Source organism: Jatropha curcas, chromosome 2 (genome assembly GCF_041381405.1).
Source record: "Jatropha curcas cultivar XTBG-Jc1 chromosome 2, XTBG_Jcur_1.0, whole genome shotgun sequence".
NCBI lineage: Eukaryota > Viridiplantae > Streptophyta > Magnoliopsida > Malpighiales > Euphorbiaceae > Jatropha > Jatropha curcas.
In genome coordinates, this window is record NC_143152.1 from 2,203,956 (window position 1) to 2,231,808 (window position 27,853).

Here is a 27,853-nt window from a genome sequence, read left to right on the forward strand (position 1 = left end):
GAGTCATGTACCCGCATATGAAATTTACCCGATTAACCTGTTACTTTCAATTTGTGGGAAAATTATCAAATATAAAATTAATATACAACAAAATGTCTTTCAACCAAAAAATAATCATTTGAACAAAAATTTTACTCATTCATCGACTTAATTTATAAATTATAAAGTGATTATATACCAAACAAATTAATTAAATGAACCGTAAAAGAAAAAAGGATTGAACAGTGTGGAGCCCACTAAACCCTAAATCATTACCACGTGCACCACACTCTCAATCTCATTGATTTTCCATTTATTTTAGCTGTCAAACGTAAAAATTACAGGCTTAAAATAAAAAAAATAATAATAGTAAATTCACAAGTGCATATTGACAGAACATAAGGCCCGTAGTCACAGCCACAAAACTGGGAAACAGGTCTGAGAGACATCGTAGGAACAAGTGCTTGCTCTGTACTGCTTAATACTATGGCTATTTCCTCTGTAAGTATCTCTATCTTTTACATGTATATGTATGTACATACATGTTTTTCTTGTTTTATTGGTTGCTTTTTAGTTTGGTTGCCAAGAAAATGTGAGAAAATGTGAGAAAATGAGAGAAATAAGCTTTGGGTGTTTGTTAATTTGTTGGCTGGTAGCTTGCTAAACTAATACGGTGTCTTTACTTAGTTTTCTTGTTCATTGAAATGAGAGAACTGTGCAATTCAGTTTTCTTACATTTGAGATTTGGGGGTGTTTATTTCTATTAGCTAGGAATTGTGATCTGATATTGGTGTTGTTTGTGATTCCAAGTGTTGAAAAAGAGGAAGCTGAATTGATTATGTATGATTCTGCTTTTATTTTTTTCTTTGTTCTAATTTATATTTAGCTTATCTGCTGTGAGGAACTGGGCATGAAAGGATGGAAAGTGTTATTTGTTTGTGGCAGATGCTTTTCCACATATTGAGCTGGCCCGGCTTGACATTGTCTAGGAAATTCCTATTAGAAGTAGAACACTTTAATTTGGTTGAGTCTATTTTTGCTTCAATTAAATAATATATTTACATGAAGTTGACAAATTGGTGGAGAGATCATTTTGCCAAAAGAGGAGTATACATATGCAGTGAATTGACCTTAAGGACATTGTGAAATCAGTATTATTTAGTTTCTTTAGCAAGGAAGGATTTAATAAGCATATTGTTTAATGTGATCTCTGGTGGTTAGGGCTCAGGGATCATATTGTTTTACTCGGGCGGCATTTCAGTGATAGATTATGTAATCACTAATTATTATTTTACAAGAAAAGGAGAAAGTAATATCTTCTTGAGAGCAACATCAGTTTTTCTTTGAGTGGAAATCTTCTTTGCTATTCATTAAACGCAGAGTTGTTTCATTTGAATTTATTAATTATATTATTCCAATTCCAACTGAAAACTGTTTTTGTAGCAGGGTTGATGTTTCCTATGTTCGTTAATACAAATAGTTATCTGAAGTGTGGGATAATTAGAGTTTCACACTTCCAAAAGAGAGAATATAGGTTTCCTGTCAGAAAACCATGGAACTGTTCTTTTCAGCCAGCTAATGTGGACACACATGATCTGACTGAACATAGGAATCTCCATTCTCAGGCGAAAGGTAAAGTCAAAGTTATGTACTTTCACCATTTACTAAACAAGAAATACTATAACGTGAGGACATCTGAAACAAAATAAGATCAAACGAGGTAGACTTGGTCTGGGTTCAAGGTATTGAAAATTCAGTTATGAGTTTTTAGAACTAATTTGATTTGATGGATTAACATTTCAGGTTTCAAGTATCAAAAGGTGTCTTATCAAGTCATGGAAGAAACAGAAAGCAACGTGGCTGTCAAAGATTTTTTACAAGACCCTCCTCTTTCAAATTCTTATGAAACTGCCATGGAAGCACTTTCCTCTCTCATAACACGTCCAAAACGTGGAATTCAGTCATCCATTGGTGGAAAATATGGAAAATTAGACAGGATGCATGTGTATCTTAAGGTATCACAACATTCTTCCGGTGCTTTTGTCAATCACAGAATTTATAATTGAGGGAAGAGCAATCTTTAGTCTCTATAAGTCGCCAATGTTCCATTAGATTTTATAATATTACGATTGCCTGCTTCGATTTTCTGTTGGTTGAATCATTATGCTTTTTTTCTTTTTTTGTTGCTTGACATTGTATATGGAAAGCTAGGGCTTCATTTGTTTTTCATCTTTACTATGAACCTATTTTCTTTTATATAAGAGAAACTTGCCCTTTGAAGCTTCTTTTTTGTAATACCTAGCAGGTTGGTAAATTATTTACCTAATTTTATACTTTCTTGTCCTAAATGAAATTTCCTGAAGATTATAAGACACAATGCATGTTTCTATGCAGATACTAGACCTGGAAGAGCAAATAACTGGGCTCAGGATTATCCATGTTGCTGGAACAAAAGGGAAGGTACGGTTCCATTTATAATAAAATTAATTGGCCAGACTAGAGACTTATTATTTACTTCCTGTCGACATGTCATTTGGACTTTATTTCTGCATTTAGGTCAAAGACTTTTATTGTAGTGTGTCCCAAAAATTGCATTTCTGAATCATGGTTAAATGGCATATGAGCAAGCTGATGGGAGAAAAGTTCAATAATATGATGTTCTGCACAATACACTCACAAGAGCTGAAAAAGAAAAAGGAAAAAAAAGGAAGAAATATTGATATCCATGTTTCACGGCTTGTACCCAAGTTTGTGCTATCAGATTTGATCTGAGGTGTATATAGTCATAAATATACTGAAATAGGCAATGATATTTATTTGCACTTGTTCCTTAACGTAGTTTGTTTTTCCTTTGATGACCTTGCATTTCAGGGTTCAACATGCACATTCTCTGAAGCTATTTTACGAGAATGTGGCTTTCGAACAGGGCTGTTTACTTCCCCTCACCTAATTGATGTGAGAGAAAGATTTCGTGTAGATGGGTTAGTCTTTGAATTCATCACATTTATCAATCTTTGAAGTCATCATTATTTATAAATGTAGCATATTACTTAAGCAGTTGAGCAGATAAGCTCCCTGCTTCTGCTCTTTCCCAGGGGAAAAACTAGTTCTCTAAGGACTTGTCCTCCTACATTTTGGAGTTCAAGAAGATTAAATTTTGATGAAATGATGAAATTGAAGACAACTTTACAATTTTTAATTGCTATGTCAGCTGACTGTTTGACAATAATCGGATCATCAAATGCTCCTCATTTTTTTTTTTTTTTTTTGAGAGGTACTAGAGATATCTTCTTTTTGTAATCTATTGTCATATTACAATCAAGTCATCTGCCACTTGTTATGGTTCTGTTCACTCTTTCTGCTGTCAAGTGAGACAGAGATTTGGGGTTTAATAGAATTGTCAAAACCAATTTCGACATACCACAGGAATTAGTTTGACAGATTTGGGCTGCTAAATTGACTTGTTTGGATTCTACCTCATTAGTTTCACTTATAGGCCTTCATCCTGTAAGGTGGTGCAACAATAGTATTTTAGATGTATGGACATTTACTTCATTCATATGAATCAGATTTAGGCTGGCTGTTGGGTTTGGATAGTCATTACTTGTCCAAAATAGTAGCCATTTTCTTGGTCAACTTGAATGTTGATTGTTGGTATCTTGTTACTTGTCTGACCTTGAATTGCTTTTGCAGATTGGAAATATCTGAAGATAAATTTTTATTGTATTTTTGGGATTGTTGGAATCGGTTGAAGGTACATGCTACTATTCTGTCCTTCTATGATTCTCAGTGGTTATTAGATGGTTATTCAATCAATAAACGACTGCAACTTAATTCTTAACATTTTGGTTTCCAGGAACATGCCAATGAGGACCTGCCAATGCCCCCCCTATTTCAATTTCTCACAGTACTGGCATTCAAAATATTCGTCTCTGAACAGGTTAGTGATGCACTTTTAACTTGCAATGAATTTCCTCATTTTTAGTTGAGACATTCAAACAGTTATAACTTGTAATGACTATTCCAGCATCTTAACTTTTCTTTACATGTCAATTTGACTAAATGGAAAGACTTCACAATGATATAGATCTCTGTATATTTTGCAAAATGCCATGAGCCGTACTATACCTAGCCCATTTGTAGGACAAGGCTACCTAGTATATTTTCTATTGAAATGTGATAATAGAGCAGATGGAAGTTTATATGATGATTCTGGATTGACTTTAGCTTAATATACATTGAACAGTAGTAATTGTCTTCTAAATATCTCCTTTGCTTTTTTTTTTTTTTTGCCACAGTAGGTTCTTCTTTATGTTAGAAACTCTGGAGATGCCCAGCAATCAATATGTGCCCTCCAAGAGTGTTTTATTTTGTTTTTATTTTTATTCAACATTTTCCTTTTGTTGCCATAGTGATTCATCTGTGCTGTGTTATCATAATCCTTTTTTTGACTCTAGAAGTTGTCCATTAATCTTTATCAAGTTAGCAATTATAAATAATGTATCAATGTTATACTTAACTGTAGCAATATCATTCATTGCCGTTATTTCTATTTCATTTTTATTCTTAAATTTATGCAAAATTTTCTGAGTTGATTAATGTAATACCTATTTCTCTCTAGCTCAGCATTTTGTGGTGCTTTGTTTGAGTTATTCATTCTGGTTTTCCATTTTTTTTTTACAGGTAGATGTTGCCGTAATTGAAGTTGGTCTTGGAGGAACGAATGACTCAACAAATGTGGTATGATTCCTTCTTGGATTCGAGTATATTGATTGTTGTGGAGCTTATCACAATTGGCCTATTTAATCTGCATTGCCAATTCAAGTAAACATGTTATAGCAGAGAAAAATCTTTATTTTGAATGAAGATTGTGAGATGAAATAGAGAATGAGGTCAATGGTTTATAAATTTTGGTTCATGATAATTTTTTTTCCTTTTTGACTAATTGTAGATTAAAGAGCCTGTTGTCTGTGGCATTACATCTTTGGGGATGGATCATACGGAGACATTGGGTATGCAGCTTTCTCTTATCTTTTCCTTATCAATTTCCCTTAAGTTTATCTGCTTTCACCCAACTAGTTTTTGATTAAGGCTTAGTTGCTGCTTTTTGCTGTTATCTGCTTTTGTCTGTAGATGCAAATTATGTTAGTGGCTCACTTTTGGATTTTACTTGCTAGAATTGGGCTCAACTGCAATTAAGAAAATTTATCCATTTTTGTCGAGTTTTTCCAAGTTTTTGGGGCATCATAATTTGAATAGGTGAATGATTTCCTAGAATAAACAGTTACTATACTGTCTTGCAGGTGATACAATAGGAAAGATTGCTTCACACAAGGCTGGAATTTTCAAGGTATGGAATTCATGCAAGAAGCTAAAACTAGCAGGAATATGATTTTCATTGATAAAGGTTATTTATAGCTATACTTCTGTTTTTATTATTCTAATTGGCAGTATTCATTTTCAAGTATTTTCTGAATTGGGTTGATCATTGATGTCTTCCCTGCTCCTGAAGCCTCGAATTCCTGCTTTTACGGTCCCCCAACCTTCTGAAGCAATGGACGTTCTTAATGAGAGGGCTCATGAATTGGCGGTAATCACTTCTATTCTATATTACTAGTTCTTAATGTCTGATCTGTGTTGCTGTAAAATTTTTGTATATCAATTTTGCTTGCCTTGAATGTAGGAATATATTAGGGTGCGATCCTAGTTCTTGACTTTGTTATTACATGGAATCCTATTCTACATTGTTGGTTAATGTATCTATCCTTAACAAGATATCCATTACAAGCCAGTCATTAGCCCTTTTACATCCACATCTTTCTAATTTTCATCTTGGATAATTCTAAATAAGATGAGTGACAATTGGTTTTTGTGCTAAAAAGAATTTTTTCTTATTTAAAACATATATATTTTCTAATTATATTCCATTATCCCATATTATATGCAAGCTTCTCTCTCCAACTATCATGTTTTCAAGATTAGTTTATTAAGCTTCAAAAGTTGGCATGCTTGCTTGAGTATGCACCCACAAGGACTTGTGAATTGCCTGTGGTCTTGTTGATTGGTCCACCTTTACTGATTGCAGGTACCCTTGAAAGTAGTGCAGCCTCTTGATCAGAGACATTTGAAGGGGTTAAAGCTTAGCTTGTCTGGTGATCATCAATTCACTAATGCTGGTCTTGCTGTTTCCCTTTGTAAATCTTGGCTTCAAATGACAGGAAACTGGGAAAAGTTATCCCAAAATGTTAGTCCTACTTTGGTATTTATCATTCTTCAAGTAAAATCACATGTGAATCTATCTCCTGGTTTGTTGTCATGGACTGGACAATGTTTCAATATGAGATGAGAGTACAGACGTATTAATGTTGTGTTTGGATTCCTGGATTTGAACTTTGAATTTGGAAATAGAAACAAATTGTTTGGATTATTTAGTATCTATTTATCTTAATCTGAAAAAGAATTCATAAGACTTGCCGAAGTTTAGAAGTGATTGATCTTTAAATACCTTGTACATATGTATTATTTCAATTACACTACATACTATTTGACTCTAAATTTGAAATCAAATTAAAGAATCGAAACAGAACATAAATGTATATGCACATATGCATTTATGTTTATACATGATATTATGTTTTTTCTGCATGTTTATGCGTATATGAATTAATGAATAGTTGGGTATTGTCTGAGTGGTATGAGTTTGATATCTTATTCTCCTCCAGTTGGAGCAATTTGGTCACATAACCCATTTCCTCGTATTAGCATGGTTTTTTTTTTCCTCCTCAGAAGACTATGTTTACTGGTGGCAGTATCTGTTCTTCCTCAGTTTTCATTTTCTGGTTTACCTTAATTTATTTACTGGTCAACTTTGTGCAATATAATAGCAGGATAAACAGGGAGTTAATTTGCCAGAAGCATTTCTTAGAGGTCTTGCAACAGCACATCTTTCAGGAAGGGCTCAAGTTGTATATGATTCTTCCGCAAAGTGCTACAATTCATCAACAGCAGCTGGAAATTCTTCTGGAGATCTGATTTTCTACCTGGATGGAGCTCACAGTCCAGAAAGCATGGAGGTTTGTGCCGAATGGTTCTCTAGTGCTGTTCAAGAAAGAAAGCAATTACCAAAATTTGTATCATCTTCTATTGATGTTGAAAGCAAGAAGGAAGTTTGCGAAAATAGTTATGTCCAATATGAAAGGTGCACCACACAAGAGTCAAACAAAATATCAAAGAAGGTAACATTCTTTGTAGTCAGTAAGACTTAGTTAGCAAAGCTTGCAGTTCCTTGCCCTTTCTTGGGTCACTTGCATTCATCCCATCATTGTTTGAATTGTTCATTCTATTTCCATTTATTCGCTTCTCATGTATCAGTGCTTATGACTACTTGTAGATTCTTTTATTCAATTGCATGGAAGTGAGAGATCCTCATGTTTTGCTTCCACGGCTTGTCAATACATGTGCTTCTTCAGGTATTTGCTGCCTTAAAGATTTTTTCTTTATTCAAGAGTTAGTAATATTGTTCCGATTTTCTACAAAAATTCGTCTATCTCTATTCAAACCATCTATCCAAGAATTTATAAGTAAAATAAATAAAAGGTACGTGGAAAGAGATATGATGAATTTTACCTGAAATGCCAGAACTCTGGGCTATGTTAATAATTGTGCTTCCTACTGAACAACTTCACTTAGAACAATTTTCTGCTGATATTGTGAGATTTTTTTTTTTTTTTTTTGTTGGAGAAATATTACTGATGTAAACATGGATTCTTCAACCTATGGTGGGCCTATTTAATTGGTTGGCCTACTGGAAGAAAATTTATTTTCTGTGGAATAACAGCCAGCATGAGATTTTTCTCTTTATTTTCTACTAATGATTTCAAAGATGTATAAGACTTGATATGATCCTTGTCAGGTACTTACTTCTCGAAGGCTATTTTTGTCCCAAGCATGTCAACATACAACAAGGTTACTTCTGGCACCTCGTCTATTCCTTCACATATTTCTAGCCGAGATTTGTCGTGGCAATTCAGCTTACAGAGGCTTTGGGAGAAGACAATCCATGGCATAGGTACTGTTTTTTGGCTTCCTCAAAGGCTTGCATATTTTGATTACTTCTTTATGCTAGCATTCCTTCTAGGCTTCCTGTTTTGTCCACACATCAGTCATGGACTACCAACGCATGAAATTTTCACTAAATAGGCCATAATCATCATCTCCTGTGTTTATAGGATTAAAAAGTAGAGAATATAAAAATAGAAGGGACATTCGAAGGCTGAAGGAGCTCTAGTATTATTACTCTTACAACATAGAGGTCCTGAGACTTGAGATATAGTAGAAAACTCCTTTCCCATTCATAACTTTATCTACTAAATGGAATGTCGCAAGTCATCTATTGGTTAAATGAAACCGTTATATTTTTTTATGACTAATGTCAATGGAGAGCTCATTCTTGCTTGTGGTGGAGATCGATTCAACAATTTCTACATTTTTTTTTCCATTTTGTTCATTGGGATTACAGAGTGACAAGTGATAAAAAAGCATTCTTTCTGTGCCGATGCATCATCAAGTAACGAGCAACACTGAAAATCTTTTATTACATGCAGAACCAAATGTTGAACTTGACACAAGCTCCAAGTTCGAGGGTGCAGAGAACTTACCACCACATGAATTTCTTTACAAGGATGCTTCTCACTGCAAGCCTGCAGATGGAAATTTGACTTGCAGTACTGTCATTTCTTCATTGCCTTCAACAATAAAATGGTTGAGGGATTGTGTTAGAGAAAACCCTACCTTAAGACTTCAGGTAAGTTGTTTCCTAGGAATGACTTCTTGATTTCTTAAATAATGTACGCAGTGAAAATAATTTCCAATTTGTCATTGAATTGTTAGTTTTGTATATCTATGGCTGGAGAAAAGCTTGATGCTGAATTACACATTTATTTTTCTAATGACATTCAAATTTTCATTTTTGAACTTTATATCCTCCTGTCTATTCATCGACTTAAAAAAAAAAAGAGAGAGAGAGAGAGAAAACAAAAGAGACTAAAATGAAAAACTTTTGTCTCGCTGTTTTGCTTCTGTTGTTTTCCTCTTATGTGTATGGAAAATAATTGTTTTGGGACTCTTGTACTAACCAAGCATCATATATGGGATTTCAGGTTCTTGTCACTGGATCATTGCATCTCGTGGGAGATGTTCTAAAGCTGTTAAAGAGATGAATTAGAAGACATGAATTAAAAGGATACCAAAAGTTGGTTTGTCCTTACATTCTTTCGCGCCTTGACATTAACCTTCATTTTTAACACAGCCAGGTTATATCAAGTAAATCGATTCTTGGCTAGACTAATAATGCTTATTTTTAGAGTTCCAATCGTGATGATTTTCCCTATGTTGTGCAAGTTCCATCTTTGTACTATTATTATTATTATTTAAAAAAACAACATTGGTTTTAGAATTTATTCATGGAATCATGGAATGTCTGATTTGGCTTTTGAATCACCAAATTTTGACCGAGGGGGTTTTTTCAAATGTTATTCAGAGGCCAGCTGATGTTTTCTGTTGCCATTTTATCTGCAATTCAGTCCTTGAAATTTCCAATGTTTTCTATTGGCTCATGTTTTCATAACATCTTGTCTTGTTCTGCCTTTGCATAGGGTACAGCAAGACAATATAAATTTAGAGTCAGTTTTGCTGTTCAAAAACTGTTTTTTTCACCAAAGTTATATTTTTATTTATATTGTTAAAAAAAAGCAACTTGGAAGTATTATTTAGCTATTTTAGTTTTTGTTTAATTAGAATATGTGAAGTTTATTTTGAAAGCAAACTCTTATAGCCTTTAATAATGTGTTTTTTTATATAATAACTCTTGTGGTGGGTATCCAGCAATAGATCGGGGTTCAAATCTCTCTCCTCCAATACTAAAAAAAAATACGAAATTAGACTAAGCCAGCCCGACTGCGTGCTCTTTTCTTTCTTTCTTTCTTTTTTTTTTTTTTTTTTTTTTTATCCTTTTGCCGATGGTATACATCCATGCAAATTTTGGAAGTTACCAGAACTTGAATATCTTCCCACGTTTTTTATTTATTTATTTATTTATTGTTTGCCCCGTAAGAATAATATATAAAAAGACTAATTAAACTATACTCGATTAGATGAGGCACGTTATTGCTCATATTTTATTTGAATAAATTATTATGTATTTTCCTAAGTTTACCCTACTTAGTAATTTCACATATGTCAAGTTTATAGCGAATCATTCCAATTAGCAGAATATCATGGTAATTTCTTATTATTTATTTTTCTATTGTGAAAAATCCCAAAGCAATATATTTTGGTTAAAATAAAAAAAGGAAACACATTATAATAATACATTACAATATTAATTAGGAAAACGAGATATAGCAACAGAATCTCACAACTCGAAAAGAAGGAAGAATCAAGAACAACCTTAATTTGATTTGATTTCTTTCAAAAATAAATAAATAAATAAAAAGGAAAGAAGAAAGGTCAGCTTGATCAAATTGTTAAGAATATTATATTGATTTCTTATTTATTATTTTGCTAGTATATATATATGTGTTTGTAGGTAGTTGAATTGAGACACCATTGTTAATTATGATTCAGAGCAGAAGAAAGAAGAAAGAGAAACAAGAGGCTCTGCGATATCAAATCCATTAAAATGGAATTCATTTTTAATGGATTTGACATGGCAGTATCTTCTTGCTTCTCTTGTTTTTCTCACTCTCTTTAGGTGGCAACGAAAAATCGGTTTGGTTTTGTCTGCAAAACCAATGATTCAAATCAAGACATAATCCATTCAGAGGTAAAAATAATTAGGGCAGAGGCTAATGCCATTAGATAAATCCCATTATCTTTTTCTTTTTAATTTCAGTGCTTGTGACAATGTAAATAGATAATTATGGGATTTTCGTCGCAATCCAAGTAGGTATGGTAAAGATTATGTCACAGCTCCCTTTTTTTTTTTTTTTTTTTTCTTTTTTTTTTTTTTTAAATGTTTGTGATCAGTTGTTAATTTATGGTGAAATGTAAAAAATTACCACTGACTTTTAGGATTTTATTTTTGTGGCATCTTAAAAATTTATACTCATTATGAATCTGTTCGACAAAATTAGTTATTTTAGTAGTTATTAACTGTTTTAGTAGCATTTAGGTATTAACTATTTAAGTAATTTTCCATAAAAGCTAAAAGTTAAATATTACATGTTTTAACTTTTTATAAAACGCTAACTTAATTTCTAACAATTAATTCAAATGATTAAAATACTAAAAGTTATTTTAAAAGTTTTGTTGCCGAAGGGTTTATGTCTTTAGAGTTGTAATTTTCATTACAGATAAGCAACTTTAGAGGCATGACGGGTTTTTAAAATTATTATTAAAAATTGTGAAAAACTTTATTATTTTATCCTTGTATTTTATCAAAATATAGAAATAATGTTTTTTTTATTGATGCTTAATATATGGCTATTCTTGAATTAAAATTATTATATATATTTTAAAGGAAATGTGAATTTAAATTTTTTGTGTGTATATAAATATGTTTATTTTTATAAATCAGTATGTGTCTTTTTTTTTTTTTTTCGATACAAGGTAACTCTCAAGATAGAACAAATTTCTTTTTTATGTTTCTATGAGCTATCGAGATGGAAAATAAGCAATTACTTTTAATTTGCTTTATTTTTGCAGATTGAAAATTTTTTTTTTTTGTTAAACTTGGATAGCAAAAATATTTTATAGTTAAATACAAAATTAAATCATTTTTTAAAAAAATTCCTGTTAGTTTTTCAAATCATTACAATAAAATCAACTCATAGTTGATAGTTACTATCAGTATTACTATCAACTGCCATCAACTATTATTATTTGCCAACGAACAATCATAATTTACTATTTACTATTTATTATTTTTCAATTAGAAAAATATTATAATAAAAAAATTGAATGAAAACGAACTTTTAATGTCATTAAATATGCATCTTTATGTAAAGGTACTTTCATAAAAGCAAATATGACAAACTAGTCAAAATCATGGGATTTGACACTCCTCGTTTATAAAATTTAAAATCAATTATTTTATTTTTTATTTATCAATAAATTATTGTAAATAATATCATAATTATTCTTATTAATTCTTTAAAGAAAATTCATTTTCTTCTGTGTGATCTAATATCTAAAATTTTTACATTTTCTGTGAATCACTAGCTTATATATTGAGAAAGCAGGTTGCGGATGGTTAATAGAACAGATAATAACTACTGCGAATCTTAATTCATAAAATTTTATATCTTTAAAATAAAAAAAGTTATTGAAAAGACTTTGTTCTTTAAATTGTTCTCTACCAAATCAACTTCTTGATATGATTTTTACAAGTAACTTTCATTATTAAAGTCATTATAAAAGTACGTCAATCGATTTTTTTTTTTTTTTTCACTACCGAGGGTATGTAATGGTAAGATTTTTTTTTTTTTAAGCCGGAAAATGTTATATTTAAAAAATAATTTATATACAAGTTAGATATTGAAGTCATTTTCATTCCATCTATATCCATATTTACATGCCTAATTTTCTTTTATTTTTTGGGAAGAACTTGCCTAATTTTCTGATTTATAATTAATGCTCATTAAACATATTTTAATAATTCAATCTGTTATTCATTTAAAAAAATTCCATATTTTAATTAATTGGTATTTTTTGTTAAGGAAAACAATTAGTATAGATTTTAGATAACAAAATAAGCATAAAAAATCTCAAAAGATTAACTAAATGGTAATATTTATTACCCCAGATCAATGTGTAATTAAAAAATTGACCCGTGACATCTTTTTGTCATTATATTAAAAAAAAATAAAAAATAAAACATGTAAATATCAATCATCAACCATGTATATATATGGAATGTATGTTGTTGCATACGTATATATTTCCATATCAACAAATTTCTATAAATGAAAATATTACATATAATTATTTATATATATTAAAATAGTAATAATATAATAATTAAGAGAAAATATAATCATTATAATATATTAAAATAATAATTTATCTAATTAATTTGACACAATAAATTATATGGTTAGTGGTTAGCGCTTTAATGAGATGCCAAATATGTATATGCTATTCATAGGAATTCAATTAGATTAAATAGAAATAAGTAAAAATATATTAATTAAATTGAGAAGTTCAAATAAAAATATTAAAATTTAATAAGAAAATATATTTAAATTCTTAAATTATGTCTTAACTAATATTTTTATTTTTATTTTCAAAAAATTACTATGACATTTTAACTTTTACTTAAGTTTATTATCTGTATCGGATTCTTCATCCTAAATAAGCACTTCTCGTCTAAAAAGTGCACATATTTTATGAAAAAATTCATACAATTAATGATGGAATATTGATTTTTTTAAAAAGAAAGATTCAATAATAAATTTAAGTAAAATTAGGGATATTATAGTAATTTTTCTTAAAACTAAAGGGATAAGAAAAAGTTAATTATATAATTTAGGAAATCAAGTATATTTTACTAAAAAAATTTTGGTGATTAAATTTATTTAATTATGATAATCTTTTTTATTTGCTTTGTTGAAGTGTACCATTATAATTTTTATATATAGTGTTTTTTTTTTTTTTTAGAAAAAAAACACCCACCTGAACGACGGCAATAACTATAACTAACGACAAAACGGCTCCTCTGTATCATTCGTTCAAGTTTTTCCTGCCATTTTCAGTTTCAACTTCTCTCTCCCTCTTTCTCTCTCTAAATCTGTACATTTATTCACATTTCCATTAAATTTATATATATGCACCAGTCTCTTTTTGCTTCTTACAATCTCTCATGGCGGGTTCAAGACCCTCCTCTGTTTCTTCTCAGTCTTCTTCTCAACAAACCTTCACTTCTCGTCTCTTATTGCTTCTCACTGTCCTTCCCTTAACTCTTGCTGCATTCGCTTTCATTCTCCAATGGCGTGGAGGGTTGAATGACCCCATTTCTCGCTGGTCGCCTGATGACCGTGAGTTTCCCGGCATGGAATCTGTCGTCACCTCCCGTGTCTCTTCTTCTTTAAAGTCTAGGACCAAGGATTCCGGTTGTAAGGATCTTCTGGGTCAGAGCCATAACCCGTCGTTTCCTTATTATAGGAACTGGAAGTTCGATTTGCGGTCCGATCTGAAGCCTAAAGTAAGTTTTGGGTTAATGGGTTTTTTGAATTTTTCTTGTTGATTTTTGGTTGGCGTGTTGCATATTATTATTTTATTTTGGAGTGCATGGTATGTAACACCTAGATTTCGGTTTGTTGGTCGTTTTGCGGGTTTGGATTTGGATCTTCTATCTTTATCTTTATTTGGAATTTGGTTTTCATTTATGTTTTTAGAAAATGAGAATTTGGATTCTTTTTATGACTTTTTTTTCATCTGTAATTTTTCTGCATTCCAGATATCTATAATTACAAGCACTTCTGCAGGCTTAGAACAGACTTTGCCATGGATATTTTATCACAAGGTTATTGGAGTTTCAACCTTCTTCCTTTTCGTGGAGGGGAAAGCTGCATCTCCTAAAGTATCTAAAGTTCTGGAAACAATTCCGGTGAGTCTAATCTCCTGTTCGGTTCCCCATTGTTTTAAAATTTTGATTGCTTGTTATTCTTTTCTTCTTTTCCATGTTCTACCCTGGTTGCTTTGCTTTGCTGTTTATGCTCTTGTGAACTTAATGTTGTCATGGACTATGTATGTCCTTTCAGGGGGTGAAAGTTATATACAGAACAAGAGAATTAGAAGAACAGCAAGCTAGAAGGTTAGTTAATTTTCTTTTTGGATATTATAGCGTGGCATTGTGCAGAGCAAGTGTACCCAGGTTTGCGCTTTGATAAATATGCCGTACTGGGGGACGATGTCGTCATTGCTGACGAACAAGTAGCCAAAGTGTATGAACAGGCATTGGGCAGTTTGGGTTTTTCTATTAGTTATCTATTCAACCAAGCTAAGGTTTAAGAATGTCAATTCAACTTTGTTCTTGACATGCTAAATATTGGTGAATTGGAAATTCTTGTGGTGTAATTAAGAAGATTTCTCTCCTATCTTTCTGTCTTTTGGTGAAGTTCAAAAACTTCAATTAGAAATATTACTATTAGTTCCTTACTGTCTTTAGCCACAAATTTTTGGACAGCTCACAGATGTATTCTTTCATATGCTACGCTTTGACCATGATTATATTTGTCAAGCATTTGAGTTAGAATGATGTAATTATCAGATGCTTGGTTCTACTTGTCCAGGATTTTAATCAGTTTTCTTACTGTTTCCTCTTGGTTATATTTGTCAAGGGAAGAGGTTGCAAACTGTCGTTCATTACTGGGGAAAAATTGTTTATTGCACATTCATCGAGTAGTTACAGTGTTGAGCATATAGGTGAACCCCTGGAATCATAGAGTTTAATTGGGATGATAATGGTTGTATGTTTTTGGTATTCAATATGTTTATTTGTTTTACCATAGGTAGTGGTATGTGTTCTTGTGGAATAAAATAGAGGTTTGTCAATATGCTTTTATATGACGAATATGTGATGTTTTGTTCTTCTGTTCAAGTTATCTACTGTATCAGTTTCATTAAATGTTTTCTAATTTTATTTTTGTATTTCATTTTTTGTAATCAGCCGGATCTGGAATGAGACCTGGCTGGCAAACTTCTTTTACAAACCATGTAATTATGAGTTATTTGTGAAGCAATCCCTCAACATGGAAATGGCCATTGTCATGGCAAGGGTATGGTTTTTAAATTCTTATATACAGAGTGAGCCATCTGTTTACTGTTATTGCCTGATGAAAGTATTATCAATTTGTTTTACTGAACTTTAGGAGGCTGGCATGGATTGGATTATCCATCTTGATACTGATGAGCTAATACATCCTGCTGGAGCCCGTGAGTATTCTTTGAGACAATTACTTTCAGAGGTGCCTCGAAATATCGATATGGTTATCTTTCCAAATTATGTAAGTGGAACTGCTTCTGTAAGATGCAGATGATAACTTTAACCTTTTAAATGTTATCAATAAAGTTTCTTCTGATTCTGCTCTATGTTCATTGGCTTCTCTGTTGTTCTTGTTTAATGAAGGCATCATTTGTTTCAGGAGAGCAGTGTTGAACGAGATGATATCAAGGAGCCTTTTAGTGAGGTATTATCTCTTCAATTTCTTTTCCCCATTTACTGGTTTAATTTACATATAGCTAATACAGTTTGATGTTTGGAGACTTCCCCTTTTTTTTTTTCCCTTGGAACTTCTGAGTTTCAATTTTATGGCTGTTGAAGCTTCTCCAATCCTTATATTTGTGTTTGACAAAATATAGAAGTAGATAATGTCCATTGAAAAAAAGGCAGTCTTGATGAACCATCTTTGAATTTTTTTTTTGCACAGTTGACCTAGTTTTTCAATATTCGTCATTAGACCTGTTTGGTTTGCACACAGACATTATTTAAACTCCCATAAAATTTGTTATTTATATTTTTGGCATGTTAATTTTTACACAATCTCAAAATATATACACACGTGCGCACGCATATCCACCTGTGAGAATTTGTTTTTCAGTAATTCCAATTTCTTTCTTTCTTTCTTGTTTTACATAGGTCTCAATGTTTAAGAAGAACTATGACCACCTCCCTAAAGACGTATACTTTGGCAATTATAAAGAGGCAACTCGTGGTAATCCAAACTATTTTCTGACATATGGAAATGGAAAGTCTGCTGCTAGAATTCAGGATCATCTTCGCCCTAATGGTGCACACAGATGGCATAACTATATCAAGGTTCCAAAGTATGTCAATGTTTTTGAAATCCTATTAGTTTTATGTGCATGCTTCCCTTTTTACTATTTATATGCTGTTTTTTCAAGTAAAGATGTGTTTCTCTGCGTGGGAAAATTATTAGGTAGGATACTCCTGTCCTACCTAATAACACCTCAAATATGCTTCATTGCTTGCAAGTATGTGCCTGTAAAGGCCGTGTTCATTCTTGGATTTTTCTTTATCTAGTATCTACATATTTCAGGAATCTATTATGATTTAAGAAGCTTTCAGTTTTCAAACTTATGATTTGAGAGTTGGTATACACCTAAATTTTTTTCCGTGTAAACATTGATAGTGAGATCAAATTTGATGAGGCTGCTGTTCTGCATTATACATACCCTAAATTTTCTGATTTGACTTCAAGACGCGATCGGTGTGGTTGCAAGCCTACTAAAGATGATGTTAAAAGATGCTTTATGTTGGAATTCGACAGAGCTGTAAGTTCTTATTCATACAATACTGTCTCTTACTCTGTTGATTGTCCTCTCTTTTCTTGTAAAAGGTTCTCGTTCAGTTTCCTGTAATCCACCCGTTCCATTTTTCTTATTTTCCCTTGCATTTATCCATGACAATTTTTCTAGTTATGCCTTTTTAGGATTAGGGTTAATAACCTATAATAGTATGAAGTTTGGCTGTTTTTCAATTTTGGTTAATTATTTTTAGTTCAGTTCAATAGCATTAGTAAATGTGTGATCTCAGATTATTGTCATATCTGTTCAGTTGGTTGCTAGCTAGGAATTTAGGCTAACTAGGTGGCACATTACTAATGTGGATTCCTCATGGAATAGAATTAGAAAGAAAAAATGTGAAAAAATGGGAAAGGAAATGAATAAAATCTATTTTGTTATTATGCATGCTGATTCTGTCTCTCCCAAACCTTTCTGCTTTTGATGATAAACTCTTTAATTTTAATGGCTACCATCAATTATATTGGAAGCTTACTAATTTTAGCGCAATAAGAACATTGCATGGAAAGAATCATTTTGCTTACCACTCTATCCTTTCTATGTACTGAGCAGGCATTCATAATCGCTTCAACTGCAACAGAGGAGGAAATGCTTCGCTGGTAGTTATAACCATTCTTAATATTTTTTCAGCTTTAAAGCATATAGTTTCAAATATGCTACTATAACTAGTATTGCAGAAATGCAGAGGGCATTCAGCACTCTGTAGGTGCAGTGAAATGAATGCCAATTTCTTAAATCCTTGCGGCATGGTTCTTAATGCATCAGGTACCAGGAACGCGTGGTGTGGACCGACTATAAACTGAATCTGAAACTCATGAGAAAGGGTATCTTGACTCGCATTTATGCTCCCATGGTTAGTTTAACTGCCCCAATTTTCAATAGGTTCTCTTGAGCAGAAAATTAGTTAATTTAGTGTGTGTTTGCTTAGCCCTTCCGTCATTCTCCTTGATCGTTTCTTAATTTTACTATTCACAGGCCGTTGTCCAAGCACTCAGGGAATCCGGAGTATTTGTTAATGCCATAGCAATGGCACAGACAAACCTAACAGATTTCTTGAATAGCAACACTTCTAAGAAAGCTAAATCTGGAGCTATTTCTTCACAAAAGATTGGTGAAAATGGAGAATCTCAGGCAACTGCAAGAAGAGTCTTGCAGCTCAGCAATGATGCTTCTTTTCCCTCAGCTGTTCCACCACAATCTCCTCCTGGCCTGGAAGATACTCAGTTAGCGATATAATAGCGACATTACATCCACAGCAGCCCTAGACACCTCAGCACCGCCATCAATATTTCCTGCTATGTAGATTGAGAAAGGATAGAGTATTTGAAATGTTGGCGAAAGAGGTCCTGAGGAAGGAATGAATAAGAGAAGTAGCTTAGGCTGCTGTGTCGGGGCATTTTAGTTTCAGTTTCATGGGGCTCTTCCCGATCATTACCCAAGCGCTGATGTACATTTCCAGTAGATAAAAGAGAGGTCAAAGAGTTAGAGCTGTAGAGTGGCATTCTAATTACATGCTGTTGAGTTTTGTTTTCTTGATAGTTTTTCTTCATATGCCTTTTTTTCTCATTGCCAATGCTGTAATTTGAAATCCTGCCCGTCCCATTGTTCTTTTATACACATGGTGAGGGGACATTTGATACTGTCATTCCCCATTCATGAGTTATGATATATCATTATCAATTGTTGTCAATTGAAAATTTTAAATTGGCTTACTATTTTTTTGATTTTGTAATGAAATTGCATACTTGGTGTTCAAAATAATAATAATTAGTAAAGTGTTGCCGGACAACTAATAATTTTTGCTTACCGCACTTAACAGCTATAATAAATGAGTTTTTCTTTTTTTTGTTTTTCCATTTGTCTTTTGACTCATGACAAGTAAATTTCATTGCATCATGCCAAAGGAATAAAAAATTGGCCCATGCAGGTCTCGAACCTGCGACCTTCGCGTTATTAGCACAACGCTCTAACCAACTGAGCTAATAGGCCAGTAATAATAGAATTTTAATTCCAGATTTAAATAATATTTATCAGTTTTTCCCAATAGACTAGCATCCAGAAATAAATTAGTCATTAAATTTATAAAATAAAATAATATTAGTGGTATTATTAATTTCATTAATTATTATAAAAATAAATTTAAAAGTTTCATTATTTAAAATAATATTACCCATATTATTAATTTAGTTAATTATTAAAAAATTGAATCCATGATATTAATTTCAACTCAATGAATATCGAAATTAAAAGTGTAAGAATTTAGAAAACAGTCGAGGAAAAAGAAACAAAAAATATAACAAAAATATTAGTTACATACTCGTGCTATGAACAAATTTAATAAAAATTTAGATGTATATTTTTAAATTTTAATACTTTTCATTAAAATCATTTTCTAATATTTATATAATTAATTTATAGATAACTAATTTTGAGGTATGCATATATGCTTGTTCAAGCATTTACAATTTATTGAAATTTAAATTTTATTAAAATAAAACTACATTGGTTTTTTAAAATTAATATAAACAATTAAGCATAATTTATAACATAAATTAAAAACCTATTAATTCATCGATTATTTTTATAATTAAAGTTCAAGATAAATTAATAATGAAATAAATATTGATTTTGACATTTTTAAAATTTTATGTGCCACAATTAAACTATGGGAATTCTATATCACACCACCTAGAGAAAACATGGTTATATATATATATATATATATATATATATATATATATATATATATATATATATATATATATATATATATTAAAAAAAATTAAGCGTGGTTCAATATTATTCAAGCATTAATATTTATTTTGATATTGATGCTCGAGTTTCATAATGTTTATAACAATTCTTAAAATTCTAATTTATTTAAGAGAGTAGTAATCTAAAAATTTGAATTCTTTGCATGATTGCATCCATTCTCTACAAATTAGGAAGTAATTAAAAAAAAAAAAAAGGAAAAATTACATAATGCCACCTACACATATGGTTAATTTACTTTGTTTACATATATTATTTGAAAATTCCAAAAATGAGCTACTTTAGATATAGTAGTGCACAGTTCTGGCGGTTCTGCTAATGCTTCCCTCGCTCTTTCTTTTTCTCTGTTTTGTGCTGCTGAATTGTGCCGCCGTCAGTGGGTTAGTCATTCCATAAATGAATCAGGAGGCGTTGCAATTAAGTTTCAAGAATTTCCTTAATTTCTCCTGGTTTGTTTGTCTGTCGAGCTTTTTCCTTCTCTTTTTTTCTTTTTTCATTTCTGAATTATTTTTCCTTCAATTTCTGTTTGGTGTCCTAGAAAACTAAGGACAAGAAAGTGTTATTAAAAATGAGAACTTTTGGTTGTTGTCTTATTGGGAATTGAAGATTCATCTTTTTCAATTTCGTTTTTTTCTTGGAATTAGCAAAATCTTTTTAGGCTGCAGTTTTGTTGAATAAAATGAAATGCATACCTGTAAGACTTGAGAGTTGTGTTAGGTAAATTTTGAATGCAATGCCAGTGAGCATTTGGTAACATTTTCTATTGTTACGTTATAGCTTTTTGTTTCGAAATTGAAAAAAACTGTAACTAAAATGAAAATATTGTAGCTTTGCAGCTAGGCCAAGACAGTTGAGTATTGAATCATTGGTTTCTTTGAGAGTGAGCATAATGAGTTCCAAACGACGCCTTTCAAATTCATCAAAGATCGCATCACCAATCGTTGAGGACAAGAAGGGTAAGAAGCTGAAAGGGTTGGAAGTAGCAATCCCTAATTGTGGAAGCATTGTTGCTGAGGTTGGTGTTCTTTTCTATCTTGATATGCTTTTTTTCTGTTCTTAGTAATTAAAAGGCAATAATGAATGGTCTATGATCAATGTCTAGGAAAATTCTCCGCAAATTCAATCAGTTGGAATTCAAAGTATCAAGGATGATCCTTCAAAAATTGAGGCAATGACAGTTCAAGAACTCAGAACAACATTGAGGTACATAAAATGTTTGAGGAAATATATGTTTTATAAATTTGTTTTTGGCAAAAAAACAAATCCTATATAGTTGTTCTGGTTCCACAGAAAATGAAGGAAATTATAAAAACCAATACTTTGATTTGCATTCTTTTTCTTCTATTTGCTCCCTGATGCCATAGTTTTATAATTATCGTGTGAATAGAGGTTAGGATTTTCGAGGCTTTAACATGGAAGATTTCGCCCTCAACTATTTTTTGTTTTAGAAATTTGAAAAAAGAGCTGAAAGTGTTTATGCTGGAATTTTGTATTTGAAAAGATTTGCATAAATGCCTTAAAATTATAGGAACATTCATACTTCATATACACTTTATACTTCTTTATATGCATGAATTTTGTGCATGGAAAAAGAAAAAAAAATTATTATTTCTTCATCTTCTGCTTCTTCTTCTTCTCTTTTATTTGTTTATTTACTTTTTTATTTTTTGACATTTCAACCATCTGCTCTTAAGCAGCTGTATTATTTTCTTTTGAAGCACATGTAACGGATACCTGCCATATACATATATATATATATATATTTGATAAGCTATATGCTCTATGTTGACCATAGATTCACTTTCTGCCCTTCTATTAGCCTATAATATTTAAACCAAAGAGAATTTATCTACATAGATCAGCTCTCTAGAGTCAACATGAATTTCTATCATTTGTCACCAAAGGTGCCTCAAAACTCTAAGCATCAAGATACTAAATGTTTTATGATTACTTTCAATTTTCAGGAACATTGGAGCTCCTGCCAAAGGTCGTAAATCTGACCTTGTCTCTGCTTTAAAGTTTTTTGTGAGCAAGCACTTGGATGGTAACTAAAACAATTATTACAAATAATTCTTTATTTTAACTAGTATTATTCTGAGAGTTGAATGTGGTTTAATGCAGAAAGATTTTCTCAAGCTATAGCAATCCTTATTATTTCTTAAGTTCTTACACTTTGATGTTTCAACATATGCAGGTGAAAGCTCTCAGGAAGTAGAAGAATACGTATCCTCCACTTGTACGGAAAAACTTTCATTGCAAAAAGGGGCTACTAATGTATCTGATGAAAAACTCAATACTGTTTCAGAGGATTTGTGTTTTAAACAGAGTAAGAGAAGGGTGAAACAATCTGTTGCTGTTGGCACGAATGAAAGTGTCAAAGTTGATTCTGAAATGTCCACAATAAAAGAGAAGGATTCAGTTAAGAGAGAAGAGGTCTCAGGTATGTTATCATCATTTACATCGAGAACTATTTGTTTTTGCCACCTTCCGTGGGAAATGTTAATCAAAGTTAAGATAAGCAAACTGACACAATCTTTGGAATGTGGTTAATATTGCTAGTAGGGAAGTCTTCCCGGACAAGGAGAAAAATATCTTCTGATATTGGCATTGAATATGTTAAAACCGATAATCTAGTTACCATGCCTCCAGCTGAACCCTGGACAATTCTTGCCCACAAGAAGCCGCAGAAAGGTTGGATTCCATATAATCCTGGAACCATGAGGCCCCCGCCTCCCGCTGGGGACACAAAGTTTGTGAAGCTAATGTCTTGGAATGTCAATGGGTTAAGAGCATTATTAAAGTCAGAGGGATTTTCTGCCCTTGAACTTGCCCAAAGAGAAAATTTTGACGTGCTGTGCTTCCAAGAAACCAAACTGCAGGCAAGTATAGTTACTCAATTGTTTTTACTTTTGTTTGGGGAGGGGAATGGAGAAAATGTTTCTTTCTTAGATTTTCCTTGGTGGTACTGGTACTAGACTAAGCTTCCTAATCATATCTAGCCACTTGGGTTGATTTGACAAATTGACGATGTCTTAACTGCCTCTTCTAAATTTTTGTAACAGGAGAAGGATGTGGAGTCTATCAAGCACTGTCTGATAGATGGGTATGACAGTAGCTTCTGGACATGTAGCCGTTCCAAACTTGGTTATTCAGGCACTGCAATTATCTCTCGGGTAGCTTATCCTTATTCAGAAGAAATCAGTCTTTTTTATCTTTTCCTCTCCTTCCCTGTAATTGCATAGGATCTAGGGTGCACAATGTAGATATTTTTCATCCCAAATCAAACACAACAACATTCCTTCTCCACATGGCAATGTTTGCCCTGAGTTCAGATACAGTTTCTTCTTGCTAACAAACACTTGGGCCTTAAGGAATAATCACAAGTCGACCAGGTTCTACTGGTAGACTCATCGTATCGTATAACCTTAAGGATTGTGTTATTTCATTAATGGAATTCTGACCCAATTCTTCTCTACTAATCCACCATACATTGAAGTGATATTAACTGGCTATTAAACCGAGCTAAGCAAGCTTGCCAATCCCCTAGCGAGGTTGATATTTTCATTTATTTACTCCAGTGAATATTTGCTTCTCATCCCTGAAAATGTTTGTAAAAACCGTGAAGTATGAATTTTGTCTCTGATGAGATGCTTTCATGATATAGATTTTTTTTTTCATTATTCATATCAGAATAGATGAAAATATGAGCTCAAAGATAATTCAACTTTATTTCTAACTCTTCCTAGGGATATTATGATGAATGATGACGCGGACAATACAATGGTGCCTTTTGTAGTTGCCTAACTTCAAGGTTTTTGCATTCATGATAAATACTAGGATCATGTTTTTATTTTTGATTAATCAATTATTTATCTATTTATTTATATTGTATTAGTGAGAATTGATAATGCATCTGATTGTGAATTTGCCGTTTCTATAAACTATATTGTACCTTATTATTTGAATTGCAAGAAGTAGAAGAGGAAAAAGGATACTGGGAATATTTTTGTGTCCCTCTCATCATTCAATGAAGGTTTGCAAATATTGTCTTTAAGTGGACTTTTGGTATCCTCTTCTTTTTTGAGCATCATCATGAAAAGAAGTGAAAAAAAAAAACACATCAGTGATCCAATATAGTAATCCCAATGTAATTAGCAAATGATATGTAGTATTTTACTTGTGTGACAGATAAAGCCAATTTCAGTAAGCTATGGTCTAGGCATACCAGATCATGATAGTGAGGGAAGACTTGTGACAGCAGAGTTTGATTCATTCTATTTAATAAGCGCATATGTCCCAAACTCTGGAGATGGATTGAAAAGACTGGTAATAGATGTTGGTATTACATTATTTTTACTGGATTGTTTTATCTGATGTATTCTATCATCTTGATCTCTCGATTCTAAGGGCTCTGCTTTTAATTGTAGTCATACAGAATTGGAGAATGGGATCTGTCTCTTAGCAACTACTTGAAAGTAAGCATGATAGAGCATGGTGGTCTTTAATAAGTTCTTATCCATTAGTTTTGCATCAATGTCATACTTTTCCTTCTATTGATTCGCTTCTTTATGGCAGTTGGCTAGTGACTTTTTTCCCCTCTGCTTTCTATTAGAATTAAATTTCTTTGTTTTCCATGTTGTATTACCTTACACGAGAGTAAGGTTTCTGGAGTGAATTTTTAACTTTAAAAGCCTTAATGATTTTAATCTTGATTTTAGTCTTGATTCATTTTGATCTTAAAACCTTATAGATTTCAGGTAATCACAAAATGTTTCTAATTTGTTAAGATTTTGCACTTTCTTTTGGTTGATATCTTTTTTGTTATCTATTTCATTTTTGGAATGGTTTGATATTTATTTCTCTATTTCGGCATAATCTTTTTCCAATAGATGTATTGACTATCGTTGGTTTTAACTTCAGAAGCTCATGTAAACATGATTCTGTAGTTGGGATATATTGCTTATGTTCCTTTGCCTGCATTATGTAGGAGCTGGAAAAGTCAAAGCCTGTCATTTTGACTGGAGATTTGAATTGTGCACATCAAGAGATAGATATTTACAACCCTGCTGTAAGCGATATAAATATCAATGCCTTATATGTAGCTTTTTAATGTTCTTGGATTGATATTTAATACACATACACAAGAGCCAAAAATTTAGGGGGTCTCATTTCATGTTGCCATATTTTGCAATTTGGAACTGTCAGAAGAAAGGGAAATTTATTTTTGCATTAGCAACTTTGGTGTTAGCAATTTTATTTTGCATAACCATTTCAACAGTCTATTTTTAAAGTGAATTTGGGATGTGAATTGACTCCTTTTCTTTTCCTTTTGGTGGTTTATGCTCAACTTAAGAAAATGTTGATGGCTGACTGAAAATGTTGGTTTGTTTATCTGCTGTTTATTTGTATGGTTTCCTACATCCACTTGCTGACTCGGAAAAGGATATGTAAGGGTATATTTTTTTAGGACTTAACTTTTATGTTAGGGTGAGTATAGCAAATTGCTAGTGCCTTACAGTAGAATGAATAAAAGGAGAATGATTTTCTTTCTTTTAATAATGTAGATAAGTCAATCTAGTTTGTCAATAAGAACTATAAAATGTGAGCTAACAATGATGAAATTAGCATTGTGGCATGTAAACACGGCCTCACCATATAAGAAGATGGTTGGTGTTTGCAAAAGAATCAGAAAGGAGTAACATTAACAGGTTTATATGGCTGCAAATTTCTCATTGAAATACTCACCTGCACGCTCAAAGTTATATCTTGTGAAATTTTGCATGAAGTTGCCACTTTCAGGAACCAAATCAGAGCCCTTTTGTTTATAATGCTTAGACATTTCTCTCAAAGGGTCTATGTAGTGTCAGGCACAAGATATGTCATTTAAACTCCAACATGTCAAAATGTGTTCAGAAATAAGAAAAATTTTAGATGCACTTACTTTAAACTCACTTCTGATGTAAAGATACTCTATACAAACCGTTAGGAATTTCCTTCTCTTTCATATTTTGCATAAAGTAAGATGAATATGATTAGTTGGAATGGATTTGTTTGGTCCTGATTATTTGAAATGAATATGGGGTTAAGGCATGAAATGGAAAGGTGTTGGGCTTTTAACAAAATTTTTTCTTGACATATTCTAGTGAATGCACTGCTTAACCATGATTTCATTGTAACAATCTCTGGAAAGACTTCCAAATATAGATGCTTGCTAATATTTTATCAATGTCTAGGGAAATAGAAGAAGTGCTGGATTTACAGATGAAGAAAGGCAATCATTTGGGACAAACTTTTTGTCAAGGGGATTTGTGGATACTTTCAGAAAACAACATCCAAATGTTATAGGCTATACTTACTGGGGTTATCGACATGGCGGGCGCAAAACCAATAAAGGTATTATTTTGCTGTATGTTTAGGCATTTTCAAAATTTGAGGGTTGTCCCATCATGGCTTCCATCACTCTGGAATGTATATATGACTATTTCCGTTCTCTTAAGTTCAACTGATATTCAAAACATGACATCGGGGTGATCATATTGTCAAAAAGTACATTGTTAGGATTGGATTGTTATCATTGAATTTACAGATCTATTAAGTAAAACATAGAAGGCAATTTTAGTTTAATTAAATAAGATGATACTGTCAAGTTAGACATTTATCCTTGGGTATGAATTACGTTTTTTGGCAATATTACGAACCTAACAACAGTAATAAAAGACAGTCTTTGAACCTAAAACTATTCTAAGAATTGTAGTATGAATTCATTTGTGTTTTGCATCCAAAATATTCTTTCACAACTATAAAATTATCCCAGAAGTCAAGTGGCACTTTGTCATAAAGTTTCATGACTTTCTATTCTTATTCCCATTGCTAGCGTTTACCATTCTGTATGACATTTTTTTTTTTTTTTTTGACTTATCATTTGCATAATAATTTGAAACAGGTTGGCGGCTCGACTACTTCCTTGTCTCAGAATCAATAGCTGACAAGGTTCATGACTCGTACATTGTGCCTGATGTTAATGGAAGTGATCATTGTCCAATTGGGCTAATACTCAAGCTATAGTTTTTCGCAGCCTGTAAAGGCAGAGCGATGCATACGTACCACAGGAAACAGTTCGTCGAAATGATCGTACCGACATGGTAATGCAGGTTGATGGTAGAGTAATTTTTAAAACATGAAGCAGATGGGAAAAAAAAAAATGAAATGCCATTTGCAGTTCTGACTTCTGAGATTAGGCTGGGAGATGCTTAATTAGATCTTGATGGGGTACTTCAGGAAATACCTATGCTCATAAAAGTTTTCTGTAAATATTGAATGTCCAATCTTATCTTATTAAATTGTTAACCAGCAACCGCAAATAGTGAAAAGGTCTAGGGTGCAAGTAGTTTAATGGTCAAGTGCTTACCTTAGAGAGCTGGAAGAAAAGAAATTTAAAGCAAGGTAAGTCTGCTTGTTTCATGTTAATGGATATCATTATCCTTGCCTTTCAAGCAAGGTAAGCTAGAAATCATATCCATATATCCATCCAACCTAAATGCACCCGTGTATATATATATATATATATAGATGCTTTATTTAGTTCAGGCTCCTTTACAAGACGAGCTCCAATGACTTTTTGTCAAATGCAATCAACTCTGGATAATATGGGCAAATTACCACTAAATTCTTAAAGCTTATCATTTTCTTGATCGGAAAAATTACTATAAAGTTAGTGAGGTTTGGTTCTATTAAATTATTAAATTTTTGCCGTTAATTAAAGAATTAAATAGTAATTCAA

The 27,853-nt window shown here is 32.1% G+C and overlaps 3 protein-coding genes and 1 non-coding gene across 16 annotated transcripts; 3 read left to right on the top strand and 1 right to left on the bottom strand.

Moving 5' to 3' along the window:
* The first annotated feature begins 323 nt into the window (after nucleotides 1-323).
* Nucleotides 324-9,437, top strand: DFC (DHFS-FPGS homolog C). 3 transcript variants are annotated; one of them, XM_020683648.3, is made up of 17 exons: nucleotides 324-480; nucleotides 1,423-1,611; nucleotides 1,783-1,994; nucleotides 2,374-2,439; nucleotides 2,851-2,960; nucleotides 3,673-3,733; nucleotides 3,836-3,919; nucleotides 4,663-4,719; nucleotides 4,931-4,991; nucleotides 5,283-5,329; nucleotides 5,492-5,569; nucleotides 6,065-6,223; nucleotides 6,864-7,214; nucleotides 7,370-7,448; nucleotides 7,892-8,047; nucleotides 8,583-8,782; nucleotides 9,138-9,437. In XM_020683648.3, exons 2-17 carry the CDS (start codon nucleotides 1,431-1,433, stop codon nucleotides 9,195-9,197), a joined length of 1,962 nt encoding a protein of 653 aa, XP_020539307.1. In that variant the 5' UTR covers nucleotides 324-480; nucleotides 1,423-1,430; the 3' UTR covers nucleotides 9,198-9,437. The 3 variants fall into 3 exon arrangements, with proteins under 3 accessions (XP_020539307.1, XP_089574267.1, XP_020539308.1); XM_089718141.1 differs by having other exon boundaries at nucleotides 325-480; nucleotides 1,426-1,611; XM_020683649.3 differs by having other exon boundaries at nucleotides 325-480; nucleotides 1,426-1,611; nucleotides 6,867-7,214.
* Nucleotides 9,438-13,678: 4,241 nt separating this feature from the next.
* Nucleotides 13,679-19,016, top strand: LOC105645058 (glycosyltransferase-like At2g41451). The gene is made up of 11 exons (XM_012230561.3): nucleotides 13,679-14,179; nucleotides 14,435-14,584; nucleotides 14,739-14,791; nucleotides 15,647-15,755; nucleotides 15,849-15,983; nucleotides 16,122-16,166; nucleotides 16,616-16,803; nucleotides 17,130-17,271; nucleotides 17,854-17,900; nucleotides 18,067-18,154; nucleotides 18,277-19,016. Exons 1-11 carry the CDS (start codon nucleotides 13,838-13,840, stop codon nucleotides 18,535-18,537), a joined length of 1,560 nt encoding a protein of 519 aa, XP_012085951.1. The 5' UTR covers nucleotides 13,679-13,837; the 3' UTR covers nucleotides 18,538-19,016.
* A 200-nt stretch (nucleotides 19,017-19,216) lies between these two features.
* TRNAI-AAU (transfer RNA isoleucine (anticodon AAU)) lies at nucleotides 19,217-19,290 on the bottom strand. Its single transcript has one exon. It is a non-coding gene; the product is annotated as a tRNA-Ile (tRNA).
* A 1,055-nt stretch (nucleotides 19,291-20,345) lies between these two features.
* Nucleotides 20,346-27,677, top strand: ARP (apurinic endonuclease-redox protein). Of its 11 annotated transcripts, none has more exons than XR_002285639.3 (12): nucleotides 20,346-20,453; nucleotides 20,902-21,088; nucleotides 21,176-21,276; nucleotides 22,038-22,117; nucleotides 22,268-22,513; nucleotides 22,633-22,952; nucleotides 23,136-23,246; nucleotides 24,262-24,408; nucleotides 24,501-24,548; nucleotides 25,061-25,141; nucleotides 26,315-26,466; nucleotides 27,017-27,677. XR_002285639.3 is itself a non-coding variant. In XM_020683652.3 (12 exons), the coding sequence occupies exons 1-12, from the start codon at nucleotides 20,392-20,394 to the stop codon at nucleotides 27,136-27,138; spliced, it is 1,662 nt and encodes a 553-aa protein (XP_020539311.1). In that variant the 5' UTR covers nucleotides 20,347-20,391; the 3' UTR covers nucleotides 27,139-27,677. The 11 variants fall into 11 exon arrangements, 8 of the variants coding, with proteins under 8 accessions (XP_020539311.1, XP_020539310.1, XP_020539314.1 ...); XM_020683652.3 differs by having other exon boundaries at nucleotides 20,347-20,453; nucleotides 22,636-22,952; nucleotides 26,307-26,466; XR_016319449.1 differs by having other exon boundaries at nucleotides 20,348-20,453; nucleotides 24,262-24,399.
* Nucleotides 27,678-27,853: the final 176 nt, after the last annotated feature.

Excerpts from the sequence above, each read along its gene's own strand:
- DFC (XM_020683648.3), top strand. The coding sequence starts at position 1,431 with ATGTTTCCTATGTTCGTTAATACAAATAGTTATCTGAAGTGTGGGATA. Across the intron at positions 3,734-3,835 it reads ATTGTTGGAATCGGTTGAAG|GAACATGCCAATGAGGACCT; the intron begins GTACATGCTACT and ends TTTGGTTTCCAG. Across the intron at positions 8,783-9,137 it reads ACCCTACCTTAAGACTTCAG|GTTCTTGTCACTGGATCATT; the intron begins GTAAGTTGTTTC and ends ATGGGATTTCAG.
- LOC105645058 (XM_012230561.3), top strand. The coding sequence starts at position 13,838 with ATGGCGGGTTCAAGACCCTCCTCTGTTTCTTCTCAGTCTTCTTCTCAA. Across the intron at positions 14,180-14,434 it reads GGTCCGATCTGAAGCCTAAA|ATATCTATAATTACAAGCAC; the intron begins GTAAGTTTTGGG and ends TCTGCATTCCAG. Across the intron at positions 15,756-15,848 it reads TGGCCATTGTCATGGCAAGG|GAGGCTGGCATGGATTGGAT; the intron begins GTATGGTTTTTA and ends ACTGAACTTTAG.
- ARP (XM_020683651.3), top strand. The coding sequence starts at position 20,392 with ATGCTTCCCTCGCTCTTTCTTTTTCTCTGTTTTGTGCTGCTGAATTGT. Across the intron at positions 22,118-22,267 it reads TGTGAGCAAGCACTTGGATG|GTGAAAGCTCTCAGGAAGTA; the intron begins GTAACTAAAACA and ends CAACATATGCAG. Across the intron at positions 23,247-24,261 it reads GCACTGCAATTATCTCTCGG|ATAAAGCCAATTTCAGTAAG; the intron begins GTAGCTTATCCT and ends CTTGTGTGACAG.